At 38.1% G+C, this 26,832-nt stretch overlaps 1 protein-coding gene across 1 annotated transcript in view; it reads left to right on the top strand.

Annotated features, from left to right (window-relative positions):
* Nucleotides 1-26,832, top strand: part of ANO4 (anoctamin 4) — a gene marked incomplete at its 5' end in the record, with an annotated part of 124,919 nt that overhangs the window by 9,760 nt on the left and 88,327 nt on the right. The window contains 3 exon segments of the mRNA XM_030458333.1: nt 12,290-12,400; nt 19,720-19,856; nt 24,808-24,966. Of these exon segments, the coding sequence (XP_030314193.1) occupies nt 12,290-12,400; nt 19,720-19,856; nt 24,808-24,966 (407 nt within the window).

The raw sequence follows: 26,832 nt of genomic DNA on the forward strand, positions 1-26,832 counted from the left end.
ATCTGCACTTCTGACAGATAGGATTGTCTTTGAAACCATCTATTTCCATAATTCAGTAAATATGTTATGTAAAGAGTCTTTATCAGTCCACAACCCTCACTAAAATATTTTGTAAAATTCTGCTTTCAGTACTTTCCTGTTCAAAAATGTCTTCTTCAAAGCCAAAGAATGGTACATTTTGTAATGGAGATTCCATGTGACCTGAAATGATACAAGCAAAACCATGATACATGGAAGAACTTTACATTCAGTATCAAGGAAACACCTAATAAGAGGATGGGTAGAGTCATTGGTACATTGTGAAAATCTTTTTTTTGGCAAACTCTTGCCTCTTCTGATGAATAGTACCTAATAGATATGTTCATGATGTTAAAAGAAGACATGTTTGCATTAAGAAGCTTTTCTTGACTTTTGGATCCTATTTTTTGTATTGGTCACCAAAATGTAACATTTGTATCAATCCCTGTAGTAACTGAAAATAAGAAAGAAGAGCTAGTTCTGTGTCAGAACAACTGACTTAGGAGGCAGAGAAAAATCCATGATTCTTGAAGCTGTGACAATCAAAATTAAAGCAAGAAAGGAAATGTATGCTTAATAAGCTTAGTCACAGCTTTATGAACCTAGAATCATCATGGAAGCTAGAACTGAGCCCTTAAAAACCAATAACTTACCATGCAAAAGATATGCACATTTTGTGCTGAGAAAAGGATGTTTGTCAGCATTCCCATTTTGTACCGAATGCTCTATAAAAGATCTGTGTTAGTTAGATGTGATTTGTTGGTTAAATCACATTCTATTTTCTTGCTGACAGGCAGAGCATGTGGCATACATCTCCATCAGACTAAAAGGACAAAGTCCTGCAAATAATTCTGCCAGAAAGCTCTGTCATGTACACTGATGTAAACTCACCTCAAAACTGGAATTCACATTGAAAGTAGGGCTGTTATCTTGCTTGCCTAACATCCTTAGGGGAGCAGTCTTTTTCACTATGCCTTCTGCTGGGTGTATATGTGATTTCCATGTGGAAGAAAACCTGGAAAAAGCAAGAAGATTTTTAAAAGGTTAATATTCCTTTTATTAAGCTAAATTTCATATTACTAAGGCAATACATTTGCAAGAGATGTCCCCATGCAGAAGAAATACAACATTAAAGAAACCAGCCTCCATTTTTTATTATCTATGGCCTGTGTTAAATACAATCCAAGTCTGATGCACCAAACAAAACTTCTCCCATGTCTGTACCTCAAGTATGAACTGGAAATACCTCCCTGCTGAACACAGAGAAAGTGTCATTCTCCTGCCTATTGGTGCTCTGGAGCCTCTGCAAAGGTTCCAAGGAGAAGAGCAATTTACCTCAATTACAATGAGGACCTTGTACCCCTGTGCTGAGTGACAGGTTGTCACATGGTGATTTTGCAGTACTATGAGTTTAAGTGTTGAACAAGGTGGCAGATGGTGCAGAGCTTCAAATTTCCTATCACTTTGCTTAGTCATCCAGTGCATGTCATTAAGCTCTTTGCTTCTCTAGCAACAAAAGCAACTCCTACAAAAATTCCTCTTCCTAAGTCTCCTAAGATGTTCGTTTTAGCAGTTTGGAGAACACTATTGCAAACAGCATTTTAAAAACAAAACCTAAGAAAAAGCCCCAACCAAACCAAACCAAACCAAAGAAGCAAAACAATCAAAAAACTCAATAAAACAAAGAAAACCTAAAAAACCCCAAACCAACCAAACAAACAAACAAAAGCAAAAAAACCCAAACTAAAACAGAAAAAGCACCAGAGGATGAAGCACTGCTTTTTAGTATTTACTCTTTTGTTAAATTTAAAAATATTTAGGCAGAAATTGCATCCCTCTGTATCAATTTGTGTGGCAGGTGCCCACACAAGTACTTACCCTGGAACATGCACATGCTCTCAATAAGGTGCTTCAAAAACAATATTAATAATTTTAAATTTCTGACTTTGAGGGGTACATTGTTTTTTAAAAAAAAAACTCATCTCTTTTCAAATAATTCTTTATTTCCCTTCCTGCTTTGATCAGTGTCCCATCTGCAGTTGTAAAATGGACTGCCATTCACTCTTGCAATAGTTATGAATGGTTACTTTAAAATCAGGACAGCTCTCCCTCAGATTTTGACTCCCATGTCTGCTGTTAGTTTACAACATCTTTTCTCCTCATGAAGACTGCAGCATTCTGCTCTCTGTGGATGTTCTCAATCATTCCATCCTCAGAGGGTTTCCTCTCGAGGGGAAACTTGTCCAAACTAGGTACAGGTAGCCTGATGTGGCTTGACACCAAACAAGGAATACTGCTGATCCCAAGGCAAGGTTATAACATCCTGAGACTGGTATACTGTCATTGTCTTAAGTAAGAAAATTCTTGACCACTTTAGCTCCTACTGACAAAAATAGGCAATGTATATAAAATTTTTCGATGTTTCTGAGAATGTCCTATTTTATTTTAAAAAATAGCTTATCATTCAAGAACCTTTGACTAATAAGGTATTTTCCTGTAATACTTGTCTCAAAAAGGTGTTTTTTTCTTAGCTCTGTAGTTCTTGCTTAAAAAGGGGGCTTAATATTATGTAAGTCTCTATTTCTAATGTAAAATTTGTATATTTCAAGGGAAGATTCTGAAAGGCAGACTGTCAAAAGATGAAAGAAAGTAGCTTCTACTTTGGCAGAGATGCTTTTAAGATCAGAAAAGGGATTTGATCTTAACAGGGTTGCACGACATTAGTTATTTCCACAAATAGTAGGACCTGTTCTCTAACACCATGCCTGCTGGTCCATTCTGAAATCTGAGCATTAAGGTAGACCTTTATAATATAATAAACACATTATATTGTAATATACTTTTAATAAAATATACTCTTTATGAATACAATATTTTTATTATAATAAATATAATATAATGTATATTTATAATAAGAAAAGAATATATAATTTTTTAAAAGGGGGATTTGGGCTTGCCCTTAGGGTGAATAGATGTGACAGGTAAGTGTACCTCGGCATCAGAACCCACTATAAATTCTAACCAGTGCAATATACTGTGGTGCCAGAAAAGCCCAAAAGAATTAGGTAAACCTCAGCATCATACCTTACAGTAGGCCCATGCAACAGAAGAGCAAAGATGACATCGTTTTCTATTTGTTTCTTGTTTGGAAGAGAACTCACTGGGTTGTACAGATTGCTTCCCTTCCCTGTGCAATGAGTTACTGGATGCCTCAGAAAAGCAGAGGTTTCGCTGCATGTCAGGAAACTTCACAGGGGCACAAATTTGGGGCTTGAAGTTCTGAACCACGCTGTGCTTCAGAGGTCCAATGAAGCACAAAACATATGCATTTTTGAGGTCTTCATTACTGACAACTTTGAGGGTACTTAAAATAGAAAAAGGGAGATAGCACTATAGTTTAATTATTGAGACCTTGCTTTGGGAACACAGCTAGCACAGCAAAGAAATTCAGCACCTGACAGCATAAAGAAGTAACCTGCACTTTGGTGAAACTGGAAGGTTTTTAAAGGTCATCAAGACTGCACATACTTTCAGTGCCCTTTGTGCTGCCAGAATGCCTGAAAATGATGACCCTTTTCATTTGGATGCTCTCTTACAGCTTGCAAAGGAGACTCTGCTTAATGTCAATTACTGAAAATAGTATCTTTTAGGTAGGCCTTCTATGTAAATGGCCAAAAACTGTTGCAGATGTTTTAATGGGAAAGCTCTCTAATTCTCTTTAGTAGGTCTTGGTAATTACAGCAGGTGACAGAGCTTTACAAGCAAGACCAACTGCACAAGTGTTATGGGCAGGAGTCCTGCTGCTTGTGACTAAGAAAGACTAAGACTTAGTCTTAAAGACTAAGAAAAAATCTGAGATACAATATTCATACACGATATATAAACCTCATCTCCATTTTCCAGCTCCATATTGAAACTGAATGATGGTATTGATTTTAACCTCTCCCTGATTAGACCTCCACACGCCCAGATTGGTAGGCTGGAACCTGGATGAGACATCTGGTATCCTGTAAAAGCTATCTTGATGTCCCATGTTATAATTAAGTAAGGTTTTGCTGCCCTGAAGTTATCTACTAAGCCATTACTGTTGTCCCTGTGCAGCCAGCTTTTCTTCTTGGTCTCATCAGTAAACTGCTGATTTGAGAACTAGGAAAACTTTTTGTGGTAAATAGTTTACTCAGAAATTTTTTTCTTCTTCTTCTCTTTAGGAGTTGCCAGCTAACAGCTCCTGATACTGTTAAAGGTAGATGGTAACTATGGGTTTTATCATTCATGAGTAGTTAGAGTTTTTCTAACATGGAAAAATATTTGAACATATGTGACAGTGATGGTCTTTGATAGCTATGGCTTTGTATATGCATTCACAGTGTAAGAGGGAAGAAGTAGAATTAAAAGACAATCATTCCTACTGTCATTCTTATACAAATAAGGCTAATAAAATATGGGCTGAATTGTTCAGTTCATTTAGACCTCAGGCTTCCCTCTAGATTCTCATTTGCAACATAGAGCTGTGCAGAAATGTCACTGGTTAGTTACACACTGTGTCTTTGTGCCACTTTCAGGCTGTCTCCTGGCTGTAGTTTCCTGTCCCAGGCATTGTGGCACTTGAAAAGGATAGCTTTGTTCCCAGTATGAGAGCACACACTTCCATCTCCTGTCTCTTTGTATTATTACTGAAAAGAAATAATGGTGGTTATTCAAGAGGCAACTCTGCTCCTCTGCTGACTGTGTAAGGGTCTGGAGAGGGGCTCTGTGGAGCCAGGTAATTGGAAGCACTCAGCAGATGACTCTGTGCCATACAATGCTTGGGGCTTCTGTATAGATATTCTGTTCTTTCAACTCTCAGAACATTGAGGCATTCCCTGGGCATAGATGGGAACTAAAGAAAGTGGCTGCGTGCTTTTGCACAGGAATCCACTGGTTTGGGGGTTTGTCCATGTGGGAGATGTGGATTATTAGCTCTCCTCGACCGCTGCCCTGTTTGAACTTGCTGCTAAAGATGTGTTTCCCCTTTGATGCTAAGTTGATGGGTTTGGCTGTCAGAATTAGAAATGCAAGAATTGAAAGCCAGCAGGACTCTGACCCCACGGCCTGGTGTTGGGGTTGTTTTGCCTCTAGAGGAGATTTTCAAGGCATGGCTTTTCACCAAGGGCTATCCAACCATTTTGTTTGTGGTTTTCTGCAGAAAAGATACGTGCAGCATGAGACAGAGAACAAGCACTGAATGTAGGACTCCACATTTCTCTGTGTCTGATGCCAGACAGCATTTAATGGAAGGGAGAATGGACACCATAATTCTTAAAAATACCATAACCTTTTCATAATAGGTTAGTTAAATTAGGTGTTTAGAAATCTCTCTTTGACACTGCTGCTTCTGAAAGATAAGAAAAGAGTATGTATTACATAATCAAATGTATGTTATGTCTTACAGTATATTGAAATCCAAAGGGAAATTATTTATAAATAGCCTTTCAAAAATAATTCCAGTTGTAGCATGATGAGCCTTTCTTGCTCCTGAGGCTCGACAAGCTGCTGATCTCCCCATTGCCTCGCACCAGAGTGAGCTGAGCTGCCTCTGTGGGTGTGTGTCCCACCTTTATTGGCCCCCTGGTCTTGCTCATGCCCAATAGGGGCCTGTCCTAATCAGGCACAGGTGGACTCACACCCACTCTTTGGCAACTCCAGGCACCTGGTTTATCTTGTTTCTCTACACCAGTATTTTTATGACCATACCTTTGATGTGATCATGCATGGAAACTGCTATAGCATAAGTTTATCCCAAATCAGATGATTTGCAGTTTGATTTGCCTTTTTTCTTCCCCTCAACATTCATTGGACTTTCTTATGGAAAATAACGCAGCCCTATGTATTTATACCAATAACTTTAAAAACTAGCAAGGCTTTTTTGTCCTTTTACACTCAGCTTTTGATTCTCATACACTGACATGCAGAGACATTATTTGATCCATAAAAAGTGAGAAAACCATTAAAATAAATGGCATTTTCTGCATAGTGGAAGATTCAACTAGCTATGCTGGATAGTGTCAGAGTATACATTTTTTTAAGGTAATGGTTAAACCTGTTAAGCCTATCAAGAGTTATAGCCAAGTCATTATATATTTATAGACATATACAGCAATCTATCAGGTAAGAGGTTTTTCAGAGGTCTGCATATATTTCCACAGAGTGCCCATTGCTTTCAAATCTTGGAAGTACATTGTGCGTTAATGATATTATGATGGAGTGGTTTGACTGAAATCACAAGTCTCTAAAGGCCTCCCTTTCAAGGTGTATCATTGCCTTTTATTTATAATTCTTCAAAAACTGTGGATGTTCTTTAGAGATAGATGGGGACAAATCCTATGACCCACACAGGTAAAAGTATGTACCTAGAATTAAAGAAAACTCAGGCTTTTAAGACACTAGGAGTTTGTCACCACAGGCACCAGCACTGCCACACCATATAGAAGCTGCTGCAAACATGGCAAACATGTGTTGCACTGTCTTAAATATACAGTTATATTTTCTTCTGTGCAGAGAAACAGCATCTTTAGGGAGGAAACAGGATATATTTCTGCATCAAGTGCCGAAAAGGTACTTGTGAAAGAAGTCATGCATCCTTTTCCCTGACTTAAATGAGACATTTGCTGAGAAACAGGGCAGGTTTGAGGGAACTGTCCTCTCCTGTGGGTGTATCTGCAGCAATCTTGAGGGTGCATGGTGGCTCAGCTGTGAGTTCAACAACAAAGTAGATTTCATGTGGGGAGCAAGGACCATAGGAGAAAGGTGAGCATAGCTCACCAGGATTACTGTCCAGTGCACTGGTGACTTGCAGCCCATCAGTGTTACCCTGACCTCCCAAAAGACCTTTTGAGACATCCAAAGATTCCTTTTCTCAAATACTAGTGGAGAAGAATGCTGATATTGCATCTTTTTGTGTCTGTTCAAGAGGAAAACATTGAAAGACAGAGTTATCCTTCATGATGCACAACTCCTTTCTATGTGGAGTCCACCTGTACTTTCAGGAACTTTCTGAGCTGTACATGCAGGGTACAAATCCTTCCATCTGAACAAAAGAGTTTTAAGGAAACTCTAAAATGTCCTCTTCTTTGTTTCCTCTTTTTTATTTCCAGTGAGGAAGCAGCATTCGTGTTAGGTTTAGTCAAGAGGAACAACTATTTTATGTTTAATGTGAAGCTGACCAGGATGAAATCAAACAATCCTGCTGATACTAAATTTTCAGCCTTCATAATTATAGATCCATAAGTTAAAATTATCTCTGTTTTTAAAGTGTGGTTACTGACCACATCTATTTTAAACATACCACAGTAAGACTGATGTGGAGAGTAACACTCTGGCATCAAGTTTGTGCTGTGGGGGAGAAAAATGCTTAGAAAGAATGAAAAGCAATCTGAGACTTTCTCTGACCATAGCAGAGCTCCCAAATTCATCTCTCCTTTAAAGACTTTTTATGAGACACATCAGCTTTCCACATAATGGTACATGATTAACTATCTTGGAGTCACTCTTTTCAGGCCAACTTTATCTTGCTAGGAAGACACGTGTATATTAATATATATTTGCATATATCCTATGACTCAGAGAACAGCTTCTTTTTTTTTCTGATGTGATAATTGAACCAATATGCTTCTCATTTATTGAGGTGTGCTGTTGAGTGCAGTCATGGGATGGATTCTGGAAAGACACATTATGGTGTACATTGTGTTTTATTCCTGTTACAGAAATGAAAAATGCCAGAACTGAGATCTGTGTGGCTATGGATTTCACATGTGTGTATAGCCCTGATTAATATGTAAAATGCTTTAAATGCTTTAAACAGTATCCATCTGAAACTGTACTTGTGCTGTAGGTGACCTGCCTAGTGCTCCTAGTGCCACAGAAGCCAGTAGAAAATCCACCTGCAGGGGTTATTCTTCATCCCAAGTTCTTCTGGGGTTACCTTTAGTGAAAAGGCACCATACACAGCTTTTTGCTTACTGTAAAGAGGCAGCTCTGGTGAGAAGGAGCAACTACAGCCAGTACTTAAGGCAGCAAAACAACACTGCTAATCTTAGAATCATATTTGCTCTTGTTAAGTATTTCCCTGTTGGAGATAAATGGCCCTCTCATACAAGCATCTACCCACATGACATGCTACTTATTTGCTACTCATGTTTCACGTTCAGGCTGAAGTACAACCATTGTGGAAGTATATGTTTGCTGCCAAAATGATTTAAAAAAAAAAAAAAAAAGATGAAATCAGCTGACTATCCTGATGGAAGTTGCTCATTAGTTTATTTATGAGCAAATTAAATTCAGAAAAATTTAAATTTTTCTGAACAGAAGCTGTAGATAAAACACTTGTTTTCACTTACAGAGTTAATTGGAAGTAAGGGAAGACAAAGAAGAGAGTCTATGATTTAAAAAAGCAACTAAGTCAAATATTCCTATTCTGACCAATGAACAGAACCTAAGTGGTAAATTCTTCACGAAGCCTCAGTGAATTCCAGAGATCAGGTCTGTTCTCACATATGCATTTTAAAAATGTGGAGTAAATATGAACCCTTAATTGGGCACTGAGAAATATCAGCACTTATTCCATAATCTTCATTTTGTATTCTTTATTTTGGTGCCAAATACTGCAACTATGCAAATTTTTATGTGCTCCTTAGTGCTTAGCTTCACACTCCAGTGTGGTTGTGTCAATCCACAAATATGATTTGCACATCACAGTGCATGTATAAAAATGTTCAGGCTTTCAAATTTGGCTCCAGGTGTTTACTGTACAAGAAAATAGACATTTGCTTGTAAAGTTCATGTCTAAAAATCTGACTGTGACAATTGTCTGCATAGTAGATAGATGAAGCAATGTTTTATCCAGCAAATAATCTGAATGTGTTCTTAATTTTAAGTAGGTGCAAAATCTCTCTCCCTGTCATGCAAATGACCTTGTTTTACATTAGAACCATATAAACTACCTTGCTACATTATCTGATACATGTCATTTTAATATTTAGAAGGGTGATGAAAAAGGATTTGGAACAAGCCATCTTGTTCAGACTCTAAAAATGAAATGCCTTTTTAAGATCTCATTTCTTTTCCTAACATAATTAGTAGAGATCCTTCAAAACAAATAAAGCAAGATGTTATTTTATGCACTACTATATGCATTGAGTAAATCAGCATGAATGTCATGAGCTTTTTTAAAATACAACTTCAGTTGAACTGAAGAATCTCAGTAATTTGAGAAAAAAATTCCAAGACTAATCTTTTAATAAAATCATATAAGATTTGATAAAACCACTATTTCCTTCACTTTCATTTGTGTTCTTTTATTTCCCATGTTTAAATGGAAAGAGTGCCTTTCCCTACCAACCTCCCAGGCAATATTGCCTAGATTTTACACAGTGGGATGTGTCACTGATTCAGCATAAATCAGCAGCTGCTAAAGCAAAGAGGGAGTGCTAAAGCCAGGATAGTTATCCCTCAATGGCCAAAGTGACACCAGATACTGCTCTGGTTTGTTGTATTGGAGATCTGTGGTAAGATAAAGAAAATCAGTCTCTTTTGGATGTGGTAGAGAACACTGTGGTTTTTTCTGAAGAACTGCTGGGCTAAAACCTCTGTCTGCCAACAAGTCAGGAAGCAATAATTTTTTTCCAGTCCAAAAGCCATGACACAGGGGCTGTTTCTCTCAGCTAAAAAAATGCAGTTCTTGCTCCTGCAAAAAGGGTGCTGAGGGAGAGGGAGGAGGGTAGAAGCAACTGTGCCCCAATACAACTCTGTTTATTGACACCTCGAAGAACACAAGAAGAAAATATCCTTGTAACCACTTATTTAGAAGCTATGATGTCAGCAGATATATTTCTTTTTCTCCTTGTATTGTTGAAAGCAAGTTTGTAATTAGCCATGTATTAAATAACGAATTACTGGTAGAAGTAATGCCCGCGGTTTTGAGTGAAACCAGAGGATGATATTGTTGGTCTGATACTTGTGCATCCAGACCAGATATTTAGGCTACTTTGAATCAGAAGCTTATGAGATTGCTGTTTGTGTGGATTGCTGGAAGTTGCTCAAACTGCAAATGTACCAACTACAGGAGAGAAGAACTGGATGCAGCAAAACTTGTCTTGGCTTCATAGGCCGTGTTATGATGAACAAGTCAGGCTTAGGCTGGACATCCTCTGACCCCTTTCTAGGGGTCTATTTCTAGGTCTTTTATTAATTAAAAAGTAATATTGAGATGGAATATGTATGTTCTTCATCAGCTTTTTATTAAGAGGCCTGAGGTTAGGTAGCCCATCTGATATCAGCACTTTGGGACCACCATTGCTGGCTGGCTGTCACTTCCTCTCTCCCTGGCCCAATTAGTTCAGATCCATGGGAGATGCTGCAGTGATCCTTTTACTTTCAAGCAATCTGAGGAGCAGTGGCTTATGTTTAACAAGGATGGAGGGCTTTCTGGAGGAGAGGGTATTTTAGATTTGTCAGTATTGTTTTTATCTTGCTCTAACTGGAGCTGTAATAGAGAAGAAAAGCTAGTGGATTTGTGGATGTAAAGATCTATTTGTATATGCTACAAGTAGTAGCTGAGAAACTGAAAAAGAAACAGTATCACTTGCAAAGCTGCCTAATCGGTTTGCTGTCCATTACCTACTTCTTTCAACTCCATCCTCTTTATTATATGTCTTTTCAAGCAGCTGCAGTATTTTTCATTTGTACACAGAATTCTGTTCTGGGGTGAATCCCAGCCTCCCACCTCTAAGGCCATCTGCAGGTTTCTCAAGGCCTCTATTAAATGAATAATCATCTGCTTTACTTAAGAAATTCTCTTTGTTCTACATCATTAAATGCTGACTCCTGCTATGACAGATCACTTTAAAGGAGTCTACAAGGGAAGCTGTCTCTGATGTTAACAGTGGATCTTTCCTGTGGAAGTAAAGAATATGCAAGCATGTAATGGTTCAAATTTATAGGATTTTAAGAGTGGGAAATTAAAAGGTCTGGAGCTGGTGTATGTATCTGCATTTAGAGATCTGTCTTTTCAAAGAGTGAATAATGGTCTTTAATATAGGGTTGAGTAATTTTGTGCCTGGGAATATAATTCATATCTCACACCAAAGCAGTGGTGAGATAGTCATTTGCAAGGGGAGGGAAAAGGATACAATAGGCCAGGAAGGAATTCAGAACAAGTCCAGCTTGTTATAGTCAGGCAAGAGAAGGAAAATGCTTCCATCAAAATACAAGTAATAAATAACCAGTAGAGAAGAACACTGTAATGGACTAAATGACCTGCAGGTTTCTTCTTTTACCATGGCCTTTTTGGTGTAAAATACTTTCCCAGGTATCTCCATGACCACTGCAGCTCTGCTAACTCTTTGTAGCAGTTGCTTAAGAGCATAATTTCTAGCAGATGCCTGTGTGCAAGATCAGGTTTTTGCTGCTGGTCTTTAAAAACTGGCTGTATGCCCCTGAGCTCACCTTCTGGCTGTATCAGAGTACCTGGTAGCCAACAGCCTGAGCACGTTTGCCCATTACCTTTTCCTGTCTGCTCTTGACGTGCCTTGGAACACCAAAATGTTTTCAAGATTTCCTCTTTGCTCATGTTGAAAGGACACTGAAATGAGCAAACTTTGTTCCTGTTTACATGTGGGAATAGGTTTGAAACTGTGACCTCCAAGGCTGTGGTTTTATTCTGCAGTGCTTTTAAACAGCATCCATTACACACCAATGTGACCTCTTTTGAAAGGAACTGAATAGCTTGGCATGTCAGAATATGTGGTGTCCTTTGGCTGAAACATGTTGTCCATGCTCTTCTGTCCTAATGGTTGCCTCCTGTCTTGAGGTCTTGAGACTTAATTTGTCCTCTGTGTGCTAGTGTGTTTTATTTTAGCCTGGTTGTTCCTGTGGTTGCTGTACCATTTGTAACAACGTGTCCTGTCTGTTTTCACATTTTGGAGTTAGCTTTGTAGATGGTATGGGGAGGGAATGTTCATGGCATGGCAGCACTTCTTCACCTGAACAAGGGACTTGCCAGTGGTGAGTCTGCATCATTGCTGATAGCAGAGGATGTTATTTCTTTCTGTTTAGTTTTAAATCAGTCCACGTTCTACCTAGAGTTTCCTTTTTTGAAGAAAAATTGGGTTCTGCTAGGGGGAAAAAACAAATTAAGTAGCTTTATTCAATGTGTATGCTCTTTCACCTGAAAGCCCCTTGACTGGATTTCCTACTGCACTGTCACAAACCACATCAATCTCTTCAATTTCTTCAGAAGGAAGAGAGGATTTTCAGGTTAACCGACTGGAAACGCAAAGGTGGATAAAACCAGACATACAGAAGACAGATGTGGACTTTTCAGAAATTCTTAATGCAATACAAGAAAGTAAGTTATTCCTTGGATGCAAAATTCGGTTTATGGTAGAAGAATCAATTGAGATGCATTGAAATTATAAATGAAGGAACATACAAAGGGATTAACTGGAAGTCAAGTGAGTATGCATTACTAAAATCTCCAAGTAAATTCAAGTATTGAAGGTCAGTAAGAAATCTTTCAGAGGCTGAAGAGGGAGGGTAGACAGACAAAGATGAAAAAAATCAAGTTGGAGTCCAAGAAACAGTTGTCTTCTCCATTTCAAGCACATAACTGAGCAATATAAAAATGGATGATTTCTTTAAAACAGTTAGATGTCAAGATCAGATTTATCAACTGTATTTGTCCAAAGCAGCTTCTTTTTAAAATGGTCATATCTCAACATTCCCTTAGTACTGTGTCTAATTGCAATATCATACTTTCTGATTATAAGCCTGTACTGAATAACCCCAAATTTTCATTTAACAGGGCGTGGGTTTTCTTATAATCTCAAACATCTAGATAAAACCCCTCGTTTCCCTTGAAAGTATGCAGGGGTTTTGTGGCCATAAAAATGACATTCATCTGGCTTGAGCACAGAGGATTGCAACGAAGGTATCAAGATCTGATTCTGTGGCAATCAACAGAATGTAATGAGCATGTCTATAAACCAATTTGTCTTGTTTTAAAGTGGGTGTAGGAGATGACCTACAACTTGGAAGTGGCTATTTGCCTCTGTTGCCTGCAGATGGAATTTAGGGAGATAAGGTACCTTGAGTCACTACTACAGCTTAGGCAGAAGCATCTGCGCTGTAGGTGTGTAAACGTAGGTGAAACCTATCCTAACTGAAACAAATTTTGGCCAGTGACTAATGGATTCAAACTGAAAAGGAGCAGGCTTCCAAATTTTTTTAACAATTTGAATATAATTTCAAAACTAGATAGCCTTAAGCAAAGAGTTTAAGTATTCCCATGTTGATTTCTAGACTATTTCAGAGCCATTTGAGAAGGATGTAGCTCTCACAGCCTCAGAGATTATTTTTTTTTTATCCAGACCAGACCCAGTTGCTGTTGAGAAGTTACTCTTCTTGTCCTTCAGCTACATTTTCTTCTGGAATGACAGAGGGATTGCTGTCTGTATAACCCAATTTGCAAAGGCTTGTTATGTGTCCAGGGGGGTGTCTTACCACCTGAAGTCTGCTGTGAAAGTCCAGCAAATAGGATAAACCTGCCCAAATATTTTTCCTACTGTGGTTGTTCTAAATAGTCCTTGTTACCTTTATTTCAACTTGTTTTGTAGTGTTGGATGAAAATTTTAAAATGCCAAAGATTCTTTTAAAGATGACATGTTTTCTTGCTTACATGACCATCCTGACCATTTCTGTATTCAAGAAGAGCCTTGTGCAACTTTAGATAGCTGGTTTATCTTTTGGTTTGGTAGACTGCCAAGAGTGATCATTCAATAGCAGAGATTTTTTTTTTTTTTAATTTAGTTACTTAAAAGAAACATCTTGCTCTAAAGCTACCTTTTTTTTTTTTTTTTTTTTTTTTTTTTTTTTGTCCTTTTAGCCTATTGAATCTCTTAGACTGCAGCTGAAGTCAAGATTTACCTTCTCATTATTTACTTTTATGTATTGCTGTAAAAGACTTAAAAGTCATTTCTGCTGCATCAGGGCTAACTCTTCATTTAAGTACCACAGTTCGTGGTACAGTCTGAAACACATTTCTCTAATGAGTTCTGGCTAGTCATTTTTAAAACAGCTTCTTCTTGACCCCGTGAAATTATCCATAGCCTATTAGAGACAGTCCAGAAACAATAATTACTGAAGTGAAAATTACTGTAGACACACTGAAAAATAAGGAATTGCACTGGGTGTAAAATTGCAAAATGGAGTAATGCATTCACACCTGTGAATTAGACAGCAGAGGTGTCAAGGATCTGCATGAAGTGTTTCTCTGTCAGATATAAACCAGAATTCCCTATTGTTGCCTACTTGCAGCCTGTAACCATCCTTTAGCCCCAGACAGGGAGCACCAGGGCCCACTCCTTCCCTGATCATTGGTTAATAATTTCATTCTCTTATTTTAATTCTGGAAACCAGAAATCAGTGGCTTTCCAGAGACAGGGCTACTGATATGCTATCTACCGAATTTAGCGTTTAACGTGACAAAAAGTTCTGAATTGTGTGGTATCTGTACGATGACCTCCTTGCAGCAAAGATTTTTAACTTGTATCTGCCAGCCTTACTGAGAGCAGAAAAATTTTTCGATCCAAATAAGTGCTGTAAAAAATGTAGTATGTAGAACCAGTTGCTGAAAAGCTCTTGGCTTTTCATACTTGGATTTTTCTGCTTTGAAAGTCTTCTTAAAAATTGTTTTCTACTCAGGATTCTTATTAAGAGATATCCTTCAATATTGGTGCTTTTAAGCCCAGTAACTTTTCTACCACCATTACCATGTGGAAATGCTCTATACTTACTATAAACATTGCCATTAAGAATTTCAAAGGAAATTCACTCATCAGTGTTACTGACAGGTCTCAAATATTTACAAAGAGCCATTTCCGAATTAAATGTTTTCAACTTGCATTGTCGAAGCTGAAATATAATCAATGGCTTAGTATGACATCTGCTAATAAAATGACAATTAATTAAGAGGAACATCTCTGACCACGCTTCCATCTTGCCACAAAAAACCATAGTCAGGTCCCATTTTTAAATGACAATTCTTAGTTTTAGACACCTCAGTTTCTGAGCATCGATCTTCAGAAGGCTAAAGGAGTTACCTTTGGGCACTACCTAATCAGCCTCTTGGTCCAAGATGGTTTGTGGACCCAATGAGATTATGCATGGACTCTCACTCAGAATTTCCCAGCACTGAGCTCTTAGACTAAAGCAGTTCTTCTATATTTGGGACAAAAATATTTCTACGTCCAAGTTTATTTCAGCTCCTAAAGGGGTTCAGAATTATCAAGTAATTTTGGTTTTAGTTCTACAAAATGGAACGTGAAGGGGAGAAAAGCACTTGCATATTTAAGGTGGTCTAAAAACAAGAGGGGGAATTCTTAGTATCTCCTGTAGCAATGGACATGCTGTTAAATTTCACTGTCTAAAAAGACATGACAATAGACTAGCACCAGTCTGTCTCTCAAATAGCATAAATATGATAGTTATGATATTTCATTCTGTTAAGGTCATTTGTGGATATATACATGCCATGGCCTGAAGGGGACAGAAATGGTGGAGCCCTGATTATGCCTTCAGCAACGTTTGGCAGCATGGGTGTTCCTGTCTCTTGGAGTGGAGTGGCTGAGCTTGGTACAGGCCACAGGACATCATTATGTCATCATTAAAGTAAAGCAAACAAAAGTTTTTAAGTTTTCTTTAAAAAAAGTTTAAAAAATTATTTAGTTTTTTTGAACAGTATTTTAATTATTTTTTTTAAGTATCCAGTAAGATAGGATACAACAATGTTCTCAGAAGACATAAGGGCCCATGTTTAGTGTCAGTGACTGAAAAACTTTATTTTCCAAAGCATAAGCACTTTCTCACCAGTAGCACTCCTTTAGTGCAGAAGAAGGTAACATACACTTTTTGTGCTGATAAGGTAATTCAGCACATCTCTTCACTACTTATCCTGTTTGCTGAAATGACCAACCAGCAGGCAAGTTATCTGCCTACTTCCAATATGAGCAAATTTTTACTACAGGCAATCTGGACAGGTCATGGTAGCTAATGCCACTTGTCATCTGAGACTCTCTGCTTCCATAACTTTCAGTCACTGCTGAGATGGGATGGATTTTAACATGACCTTGAAATAAGATTTTTTTTCTCCGCACAAATCCTCAGGATAATCCAGTAATTATCCCCCTGAAAACCCCAAACATCTACTCTCTTACACACCAAGTTGTGTATCTCAAAACACTAACCTAAAAACATCTATTTTGCAACCCAAAGCATTTCTAGCACTTCAGGAAGCAGCAACTGTAGTATTTTGAAGGCTTCATCTTTTATACAAAGACAGGCTTAATTGCAGGAAAAACCTAGATCAAATACCCTCAAGCATAGCACACAGGCATTGTATCTTTCGTTGATTCTGTCTGCAACAGATTTATATCTTGCATAATCTTCAGAAAGCTTCAATATTTGATATTTTTTTCCACAAATTTCAGACTATGTTGAGGTATTGATCATATAGATCTTCATGAGTCGCCCTCATGAAGGCACTCTGATGGGTTGCAGTTTGGTGAAGTTTCAAGTCATTCAAAATGTTTTCTGTTTCCGTAGTTCTCTCTGGAGTGAATTTGTCACATATGAATGTGTATGTTAAAACTGGTCATGATTTACATCCAGATTATTTTTTGATGGAGTGGGATGTTTTCAGCCTTGCCCTTTGAAACAGCAGGGACAGTGAAGGACAGGTGGTCAGACTGTGCTGTCTTATGGCAGTTCCCCTGCCTTAACATCACTGCTGCATCCAAACTGGAGTCTGGTTTTTGCCTTCTAAGTCTCCTAAAATTTCTATATTTTGTCCTAGGACAAACTGTAGGTAGACATAGTGAACTGAGGAGCTGTAAGCATTCATCAAGTAAACCAAAACAATACCAGGATGCTCTTCTTCTCTTCTATCAGTAAGCTCAACCCTAACTGGGAGAAAGGATGGTGCCGAAGTGTCTTAAAATGTCTTAAAATAGAAAACTCAGTCCTGGATATTTGTCTGTAATGATACCCTGTCACTTTTGGCAGAAGAAGGAAAAATAAAATAAATGGACTGTCAGTCTTAAAAAGACAAGCAAAGCTTAACATCTGTAAAAAGAGGCTTTATATCTTTTGTGTTCCGACTCTAATGATACACACACTACAAAAGAGAGTGAAGTAGGTGAAGCTGCAAGGCTTAGTATCTCTCTAAAGGCTAATTGAGATCCTGGAGAACAGAGAATACTATCTAAAACTGGTGACTTATAGAGTGTTAAAGAAAGGTTTAATATTGTGTGATGTTAATATTGGGACACAAGCAATGGCAGATTATACACTATGTAGCTCCCAAACTGATGAATTTGACCAGTGTGGTTGTCTACAACCAGTAAATCTGGCACACAATTTCTTGTTGTTATGATGTCTACTTGGAAAAAAATGCTGTTAAAAGTATTAAAAACTGAATTTCTATTAATAATTACACTGTTTGGTTGAGTTCATTAGCTAGCATCTAGTGAATTGGTTTGATGTGAATGCTTTTCTATTCTTTATGAATTTTTTTGGTGGCTATATAAGCAAAAATATTGCAAATGAAAATTCCGTGTATTTCATCTCCTTTTTCCTTGTTTTATGCATGAAAATTAAGAAGAGTTCTTTAATATTTAGATATGGTTTTATTTTTTACCTTCCTACAGATGTAATACTAGACTTTAGATACCATAAAAGACATACAAAAAGGGAGTGATCTCTGTCCCATGTTCATGATTGATTGATAGGAAAAGGATAAAATACTTAAATTGCAACATAGGTGCACATGTAGGACAAATATTAGAAAGAAAACTTTCTTCTGCCTATGATAATGAAAAACAGGCCACCTGCAGAGACTGTCGAGTCAGTAGCATTGTAAATTTTTTGAAAAAGGTTTCTTAAACTGGGCTATGGCCCCTGAAAAGGAGGTCACAACGTGCTCATGAAGACTGGGAACAGTTAAAGGCCTTTAATTTCTGGCAGCTCTACAATCTCTCCACAGTCAGGGAATGGATTTTTAAACCCACAGCCAGGAGTTAGAAATGGAACTAAGTTGCTGCCAGCAAGTAGAGATTTTTGGCTGTTCCCTGGTAATACAGATTCTTGTCAACAGGAATTAAAACTGCCTATTGCTAAATTAGGAGAGATGCAGAGAAGCAACTCAGGAGGTTATTGAACAACAGAAAAATTATTCCAGAAGTCAGTCAAGTTTGAAAAGAAGTGTGAGTAGTGGGTTAGGCTGATTTTTGTCAAGAAGGCTAGATCTTTGATTCTGCTCTAGTCAGGGGAAGAGGCTCAGTAGCTGACCCTCGGGGGTCCCTCCGAAGAGTTATGATTCCACTCTTCACAGTTCTGGATTGTGCACAGGAAACACAAGGCTGGAGAGGTGACCTCAATCCACATTTGAAGCTTGATCCTCAGAAAAGGCTTTTTTCTTCACCCCACCACATTTGCATATGGGATGCAGAAGGGGACCTTGCTGGCTGCAGGCAGCCCACCTCTGTCCTTCAATCCCACATCCACTCAATCAGCAGAGCAGTGGCCTGCCCGTGGGACTGGAGACTCACACAGCATCTCTGCCCACAACTTCTCATCACCTCCTTGCTCAGCAGAGCAGGAAACATCACCCTGAAGTTAACACGGCTCTACCCTTGAGGACAGCACCAGCCTTCAACTCATTCTTTGTAGTGTTTTGTTTTTATTTTAACTTACATTAAAGTTCTCACATGACATGGCATTGTATAAAAGGTGAAGGAAATCCAGCCCTTTTATACCAACCACCAGGTATCTGCTGTCAGGGCAGGATGTCAGCCCATGGGTCAACATCAGGGTCAGACCCAGTGAGAACTGGGGAGAGACAAAGCCCTGGGGTGGCCAGGCAAAGAGCTCTCTGGGGCCTCTATCCACAGACACCATGGGCTGGGGAAGGGGCTGCCCCCAGCTGCATGGGCACTATTTTGGCCCCAAGCCCCACTGCCAGATCTCCCAAATGTGGTGATGTGCTCCAGGCCCTTAGATACCTTCACTTTTATGAGGGTTGGGTTTCCTACAGCAGCAAAAGATTTAAGCTATTGCTTCATGCCCAGCTGAGGGTCGCACAGTGGGCAGATCTGAGCATGCCACCTTTATGTGCATCCTAACATGGCAAACCGTGTAAAGACAAACTTCTGCCCCGGCTCATTTATTCAATGCCTTTCAAGCAACAATACTTCTTAGAAGTCTTCTGCCTCTATCTGCCTCACAGGTCTGTACAGCTTCCAACTTGATACTTGATGTAGTAGGCTAAAAAAATGCTTCTTTATATTAAGAAATTTTCAGAGACCACTGTAATCCAGAAAGTAGTTGTTTAAGCCACTAACCCCAGAAGCCAAGAGGATAGCTAATGTATGTTTTATTGTGACAGAAGGTTACTTATTTGTCATCACAAAGGTATTGTGAAATTCTAAATCCTTGTGGGGCTCACGATGGGGTGAAGAAGGCACTCCTCTGATGCACATCAGCTTTTAAATATAACAGTACATACTTAAACCAGAACTAAAAATTGGGATTGTTGACAATGTGTTATGCTTAATGTCTTCATTTGATTCAGTGATTACTGAAATGTATATATTTTTTATTTTTTTTTTTTAGTAGCTAAGGATGTCAACATTTTTTTTGATGAGTTAGAAGGTGTGAACAGCCCTTCCAAAGATGATGACTCCCTGCTTCACCATGGTAATTTGACCAGTACTTCTGATGATGCCAGCAGGCTGGAAGTTGTGGGCGAGGTAAGAACAGGCAGAGTTATTGAGGTAATAGTTATTTATGCACATGATAAAGGGATTATATGTAATTTGATTTAAAAATCTCATTCTGTGCGAGACAACTGGTATCTGATCTTTGTCATGGGGACTGTTTTTCCATGTTGGGCATATAAAGCTGAATAACTCAAGTTAAAAGGGTTTCTTATTGATTTCAAGCACCCTCATTGAAAAGTCCATACAGGCTTTTGTTGTTTGTTTGTTTTCTGAACCAGCCAAATCTAATGATTCACTGCTCTTGAAAATAATGGAAAGTTTTCCCTATAGTAATCCTCTGAGGAAAGAGGGAGGAGGAGAATTTATCATAACTATCTCACAGGAAGTATTTGGTATCAGGTATGTGACACATTCCCTTCCAATGAAAAAAAAAAAAGTGACCTGCTGGTGTATAATGGTAATTCAGAGAACACTCTAGGAAGGAATCATTCAGTCCCTTTAAAATCATGTCTTAAGGCGTAAAAAGCATCATGGGTCCAAGTATGAAAATTTGTACTTAAATTCCTTTCTTGCATCTTTTGTGCTGAAAAGAATGTAGTACCCTTTAACTTTGCCTCCAACTTCCCTACAACCCATGGATATTAGAACTATTTCCTCGGGAGGTGAGAAAACAAGAGACTTGACTTCTTTCTCCCACCTCAGGAGTGCAGATGCATCTAAACTACTTACTGAAGTGGTCTGAGGTTACCTGCAAGCTGTGCCTGAGGAGATTTTGGCAGAGAGCTCTCTGGCACAGAGCAGAACTGGCAGGGACAGTACTAACAACTAAAACCACAGAAAACCACAGGATATTGCTGAAGGCCCTGCCCTGACCCTTTTTTGTTTACTAGTTTAGATAAAATGTAGAAGATATAATTACAGACTGTGCCTTTTCCAGGGGCCAGAGGATTTTATGGTTCAAGTTTTTTTTGAAAGACTGCTGAGGAGAGAGTTAGAGATTTTCCTTGTGCTGGAGATTAAACCCACAGACAACTATGGTCCTGGAATATTTATTTTCATCTTCCTCTTTACCCAGCATTCGTCCCCAGTGACCCATACAAGGGGCCCTGCCTGTACTGCAGGACAATCATAGAATATTTTGGGTTGGAAGGGACCCTTAAAGATCATTTATTTCCAGCCCCCCTACATGGACAGGGACACCTCCCACTAGACCACGTTGCTCCAAGCCTTATCCAGTCTGGCCCTGAACACTTCCAGGGAAGGGACAGCCACAGCTCCCCTGGGCAGCCTGTTCCAGTGTCTCACCACCCTCAGAGTCAAGTATTTCTTTCTAATGTCTAACCTAAATATACAATCTTCCAGTTTAAAGCCATTGCCCCTTGTCATATCACTACATACCCTTGTAAAAAGTCCCTCCTCAGCTTTTCTGAAGGCACCTGCAGGTACTGAAAGGCTTCTGTAAGGTCTCCCTGGGACCTGCTCTTCTCCAGGCTGTGAGGTTAACCTGACATGATATTCCTGTGCTGCGTTCTGGGATCAAGTGCCACATGGTCTATAACAAAAGGACATGGGTGAAAGGCACATGATCTTTGCTTGCTGAAGTGGATAAGTGGACAGAAAATGGTCAGAAGGACAGAGTATGAGAGAGAGTAATACTTGCTGCTGTTATGGAAACAGCTTTTTTTTTTTTTTCATTTGATGTATTTTTTGTTGGTTTTTAAAGAAAAATGTCTGAGGAATGTTTTTCTAGTTGAACAGATTATCTTTTTTTTTCCCCTCTACCCATAACCGAGGAAAATACTAATGTGGGTCATGTGTAGATATAGGAAGGAAAAAAAACAGCCAACCAAAAAAAAACCAACCTACCAAACAGAAAACTAAGTCTTAATGGGAGCTGAGAGGTGCAGTAGCAAAAAAAAAAAAAAAAAATCAAGGTACTTGACCCTTGCTTAGTTTCAGAAGGAAAAGATACGCTGTTTATGTGTTGTATGGTTTCTATGGATAAATATGAGAGCTCAACTATACAGTGACCTCTGAAGCTTCTAGATTCCTTTCGGATTTTTTTTAGTTTAGTAGCTAACCGAGCACATTGATCTCACTTAATGCCATCAGGCAAGGGATCTGGTCCCAGTGAAACACTCTCTGAATGTATTGATGATTTGTTTGGTTTAGTTTTAAAGCTAACACTGCAGCTAAATTATTTAATGATTTTCTTGTCTGAATACATTAAAATGAATTTACAATCTTACAAAAATTACAAGGACATAACAAAGATTTTTTTATCACTTTTGTGTAGCTGACAAATTGAAATATTGTTTGCTTCAACTGTTACTTGTTCATGCTCAACCAGGAGATCACAGAATCACAGAATTATTGAAGCTGGACAAGACCTCTGGGAGCATCAAGTCCAGCCAATGAGTTAACACTACCACAGAGATCCAGTGAAGACTTTATGGATGGAGCTTTATCAACAGTTCCTTCCTAGATAAAGAGCCAGATTTGGATTCAACTTGTGTTTTTGCTAGAGACGGTTTTTTCCTTTGTCCTCTGTTTTATTCAAATACAACTGCAGTAAATTAAAATCACACTTTCCTTTACAAGCATGGATCAAAATACTTTTGTATAGGCCAATATAGCAATTAGATATACACTTCACAATTTAAATCCAGGTATGTATTAGCACTGAACCATTGTATTATTTCCACTGAAAATTCATTTTCTGAGAACTGGGCAAGCAACAGAAAGAAGGTGAAAAATAAAGGAAAATGGTTTATGGGCTATACTTTAGGTATGCACCCATTCTGCCTTTCTTTCTATGGAATGATAAATTAGTCTACACAAAAAAGGGAGAATGATGGAGCTCAGAAAAAAAATATAATGCTACCTAAATGATCTTATATGGTCCATTCTTGATTTTCCAACTGATGTGAGTAAGTTTGAAATTAAAATCTGTTAGAGTCACTCCTTCAGTCTTCACTTTAATCATCAAACTGTTGGTATTTGGGGGCACTATTATTAACATTGAATTGAATAAAGTTTGCTTAAGTAATCTCTTTCATAAATTGGAACTTTGCACTGATATTTACGTCTGAAAAAGAGATATATTGACATTAAAAAATTACAATTCTGATGTCTGTTATGACACAATAGCCTGTGCAGTTCGTACTCAGTTTTCTTGTGTGTATTTACCTGAATACAAAATAAGTGCATAATTTTTTCTTCTCCAAATTCTAGTGTTCTAAATTACCAGGATGGACACAGAAAAATATTATCTAAACTTTCACATAAAACTGCAGTTCTGTTACTTCTTAGCTTTTGAGCACTTGATTTTGCAGCCTAGATAATTTTATCAGAAACTCTCCACTTAATTGAATATCATGTGGTGTCAAGAAAAATACACCAATCAGTGAAGAATCATGGAAAAAGGAAGTTGTGGCTTCCACAAAATTATAATCTAAATAGGTAAGGGGATATTAAGAGAAAAAAAAACACACACACAGAAAATATACTTGTTCTTTGATTAGAACTGCACCTTAAAACCTGGGTGGTTCTGGGTGGTTCCTCTTTTTCTGCATAAATTATCACTGTTAGTGGTACACTAACATACTTCTTATATCCTGGTAATATCATTTGCCATCATGATATGCAGTATAGATATAAATGGTTTGTTACTGTTATTTCCTTAGGGCTCAAATCTTTTTGCTTGCCTTCTTTTTCATCTCAAAGGACTGCTTTACTCTATCAAGTCCACGTGTGTCAGGAGTCAGGCACTGTAATATAAGAATGTTAGAAAAATCCACCTTTGTGGCATCAGTAAACTGGATGTACCAAGGGGATGGGACACTTGGGATGCTTTCATTGCTTTTTCCATTTATTCAAAATGCATGCCGAGAATCAAGATAGCTTATGCTAAACTTTTGAATAGGAATAGTCTTTTTTTTTTTCCCCTCTTCTCTAAGAATCATTTGTCCTAGTACTATGTTCACATTTTACAATTCAAATTTAAAAATCTGTTGTTCTGTGGGGAAAGTATTTTGAAAATTCCCTGCTGCTCCCAGATTTTAAAGTCAAAATATTACTTTTTTTTTTTCAACATTTTGATCAAATATCAAAGGTATAGCTATTTTTCGCAGGAAAATCTGCAAGTACAGAGGGATTAACTTAACTCTTCCTTTAGCTTGGAGATGGACTGATCTTAAGTTCCCTGAAGGCCATTATATTGCCCTGACAGATTGCTGGTTGTTCACATGTATCATTCAGAGAGTACATTTAAATCTCAAGAGAGGGACCTGCTTGACCTCTTATTAACAGTTAAAATAAATCTTTTCTTTCTGTCAGAGCAAACATTTGAACAGGCACCTTCTTTGCAGAAAACAAAGAAGAAATGGTATTCATTGTGCTTGCATACTGTTAGACCAAACACTGGGAATTATTTTCAAATAAATCCGGCAGGCTTCCTTAAGCCAAGAACATTCTGTAGTTAGTCTAATGAGGTATGATGAGGTAGGTGTGGGACCTTCATGTCCTTTTTTTGTGAGACAATGGTACTATAGCCATCATAAAGCAATGAGAATCTCTGTGCCAGGTCTTAGTGTTCCTCACCACAGTAAATGTTCATGCCATTGTTTATTCTTCTCACATGTACAAATATACCATACATAGTTCTTAATTTTAAATTTCTGCTTCAGTAACACTATTCTCTTCTTCCTTTTATATGTAAGAAATTATTCATAATTTTCAGGGGAGGGAAGAAGAGAGGGAAGTTGGTTTGTGCTCTCTAGTCTCTCCTATCCCGTGCCTCTGTGACCAAACATCTCCTTTGGAAGACGTCCTGCTCTTCAAAGATCTAAAAACTTGAGCATCTTGTTTTGGTTCCTTATCTTTCCTGTTGAGTGTTATTGAAAACTGCTGATGCAAGCAGCTACACAGTAATCACCAAGGCAAATGGACATTACTGAAATGTTTGACTTTCTCTTTACAGGAAGTACCTGATAAGAACAAAACCAGTGGACTATATTTTAGAGATGGGAAATGTCGGATTGACTACATCCTGGTATATAGAAAATCTAATCTACAGGCAGAAAAGAGGGAAGTATTTGAGAGAAATATCAGAGCAGAAGGTCTTCAAATGGAAAAAGAGGTAAGAGAGTTTTCTTGAAAAAAAAATTGCAACATTTAAAGCTATGTAGAATGTGAGGGTATGAATTTTGTTTACTCTGAAACCTCTTTATTGTCTTGTATCAGAGGAAAAATGCTTTTAAGCATGCCTAAATATAGGCTATTTATTATCAGAGCAGTGGGAAATCATAGCCTAAAGGAAAATCAGATACATGAATTGGAGGCTAAAACAGGCCATTACAGTCATCTTTTTCAACCTTGTGCACAAATAGGCCACAGAATTTCATTCTTTTCAGGTTGAATCTAATTTCAGGCTTTGCAACAGAGAAAATATGTTCTGAGTTTGTACGACCTAAATTCTACTGAGTGGAATCCACATTACTCCACCTGTGTTTCCATTTATTTACCTGCCCTACCCTTTGATGAGGCTCTTGGTACTCTTTCCAGAGACCTAACCAGACCCCTTACTTCCTTTGCTGGTCAGCTTAGACACAGGAACTTGAGACAAATTTTTGTAGTTTGAAAACAGCCTAAAATCTCTCCTGCTTGAATCCTCAACTTCTAAATAATTGGACAGTACCTATGAAAGTTTGTATCAATGCTATTTCCAACTTCATGTCCTAAAACAGTAAATATTTTCTACAGAAGAGTGTAAAATGAATGTTAATTGTCTAAAAACACGATGTGATAGGTGAAAGGAACACAACTTAAAGAGACCATCATCTCTCTTTTGCCTAAGCTATTTTCTTTCTTAAACTTTCATAAAGAGGGATTAAGTCTCACTTCTGTGAAGAATAAATATTGCTGAATATTTAGCTCTACTGGTGTTTGATCAACTCACACACGTGCTACTGTGCATGGTCGTGCAGCCACTGATGGAAATAGTAGAGGAATTTTCAGGTTATAGGCTTTGGTCAAATATGTAGGTGCTGAACATGATCTCCTTTTCTTTCACTGAATTCCTGAAACGTGTAGATATTCTGCCTGTATACTTGAAAGGCACACATCTTTGGTGAACACTGAGGAAAAAAAGATGGACATTGTTTCTCTTCAGAATAATAAAAAATACTTCACTTCCTTTGGGTTTGAATTAACACTATTACTAGTGAATAGAAATTCATAACAGCTTATCATTGGTTACATCAACCAGTTACCATAAACAGATGGCCTGGAAGTTAGCATCATTAGTGCTGCAGCAGTTGATAGATATTTCCAGCAGCAGCCATAGTTCACTTATTCCATGTTTCCTCTAAATGTACCACTGTCTGTAGGAGTTGTAACAACATCCAAGAACACAGGTCTGTTACTGCAGCTGTTTTGCTTCACATCCTAGAATTCTGCCCTGCTTCCACCAGGAGAAAGGCTGAAGAAATCTCTGAAGCTTGAGCAGTATAGAAAATGGGCATGGAATGAATTCTCCCTATGGATACATCGGCCCGGTGGTTTCCAACCAATCTTTTCCAGCTTTGTGATTTTTGCAGATTCATTAATGTACTAAGGTCAGCAGTGAAAGCCATGAAATCACTTTATATTTTAGGAGTTAGCAAACTTATTGCAATATTCTGCATAGAAGACTTTTTCAAATTGGTAATTTAAGTGCTTACTATAGAGTTTTCTTGTGACTTTCAAGCCCATTTATTTGGAGTTTGCTTCCTGGGCTGCATGAATCAACTGACTATCCATTTCAGTTTCTAGTATGCTACTGATGTGCAATTTTATGTCTTATTAATCTCATTTGGGCATAGTGTGACTTCAGGTCAGCATCAGTAATTGTACATTTTCTAAATTCAGAATTATCAAAATGACATTGCATTACATGACTCAGGCTGATGTTTTTAAAATCTAGGGTAGCAATCTTTTTTTAACGTCTGACTCTGACCTAAAATTA

Source organism: Calypte anna, chromosome 1, assembly GCF_003957555.1.
Source record: "Calypte anna isolate BGI_N300 chromosome 1, bCalAnn1_v1.p, whole genome shotgun sequence".
Classification (NCBI taxonomy): Eukaryota; Metazoa; Chordata; class Aves; order Apodiformes; family Trochilidae; genus Calypte; species Calypte anna.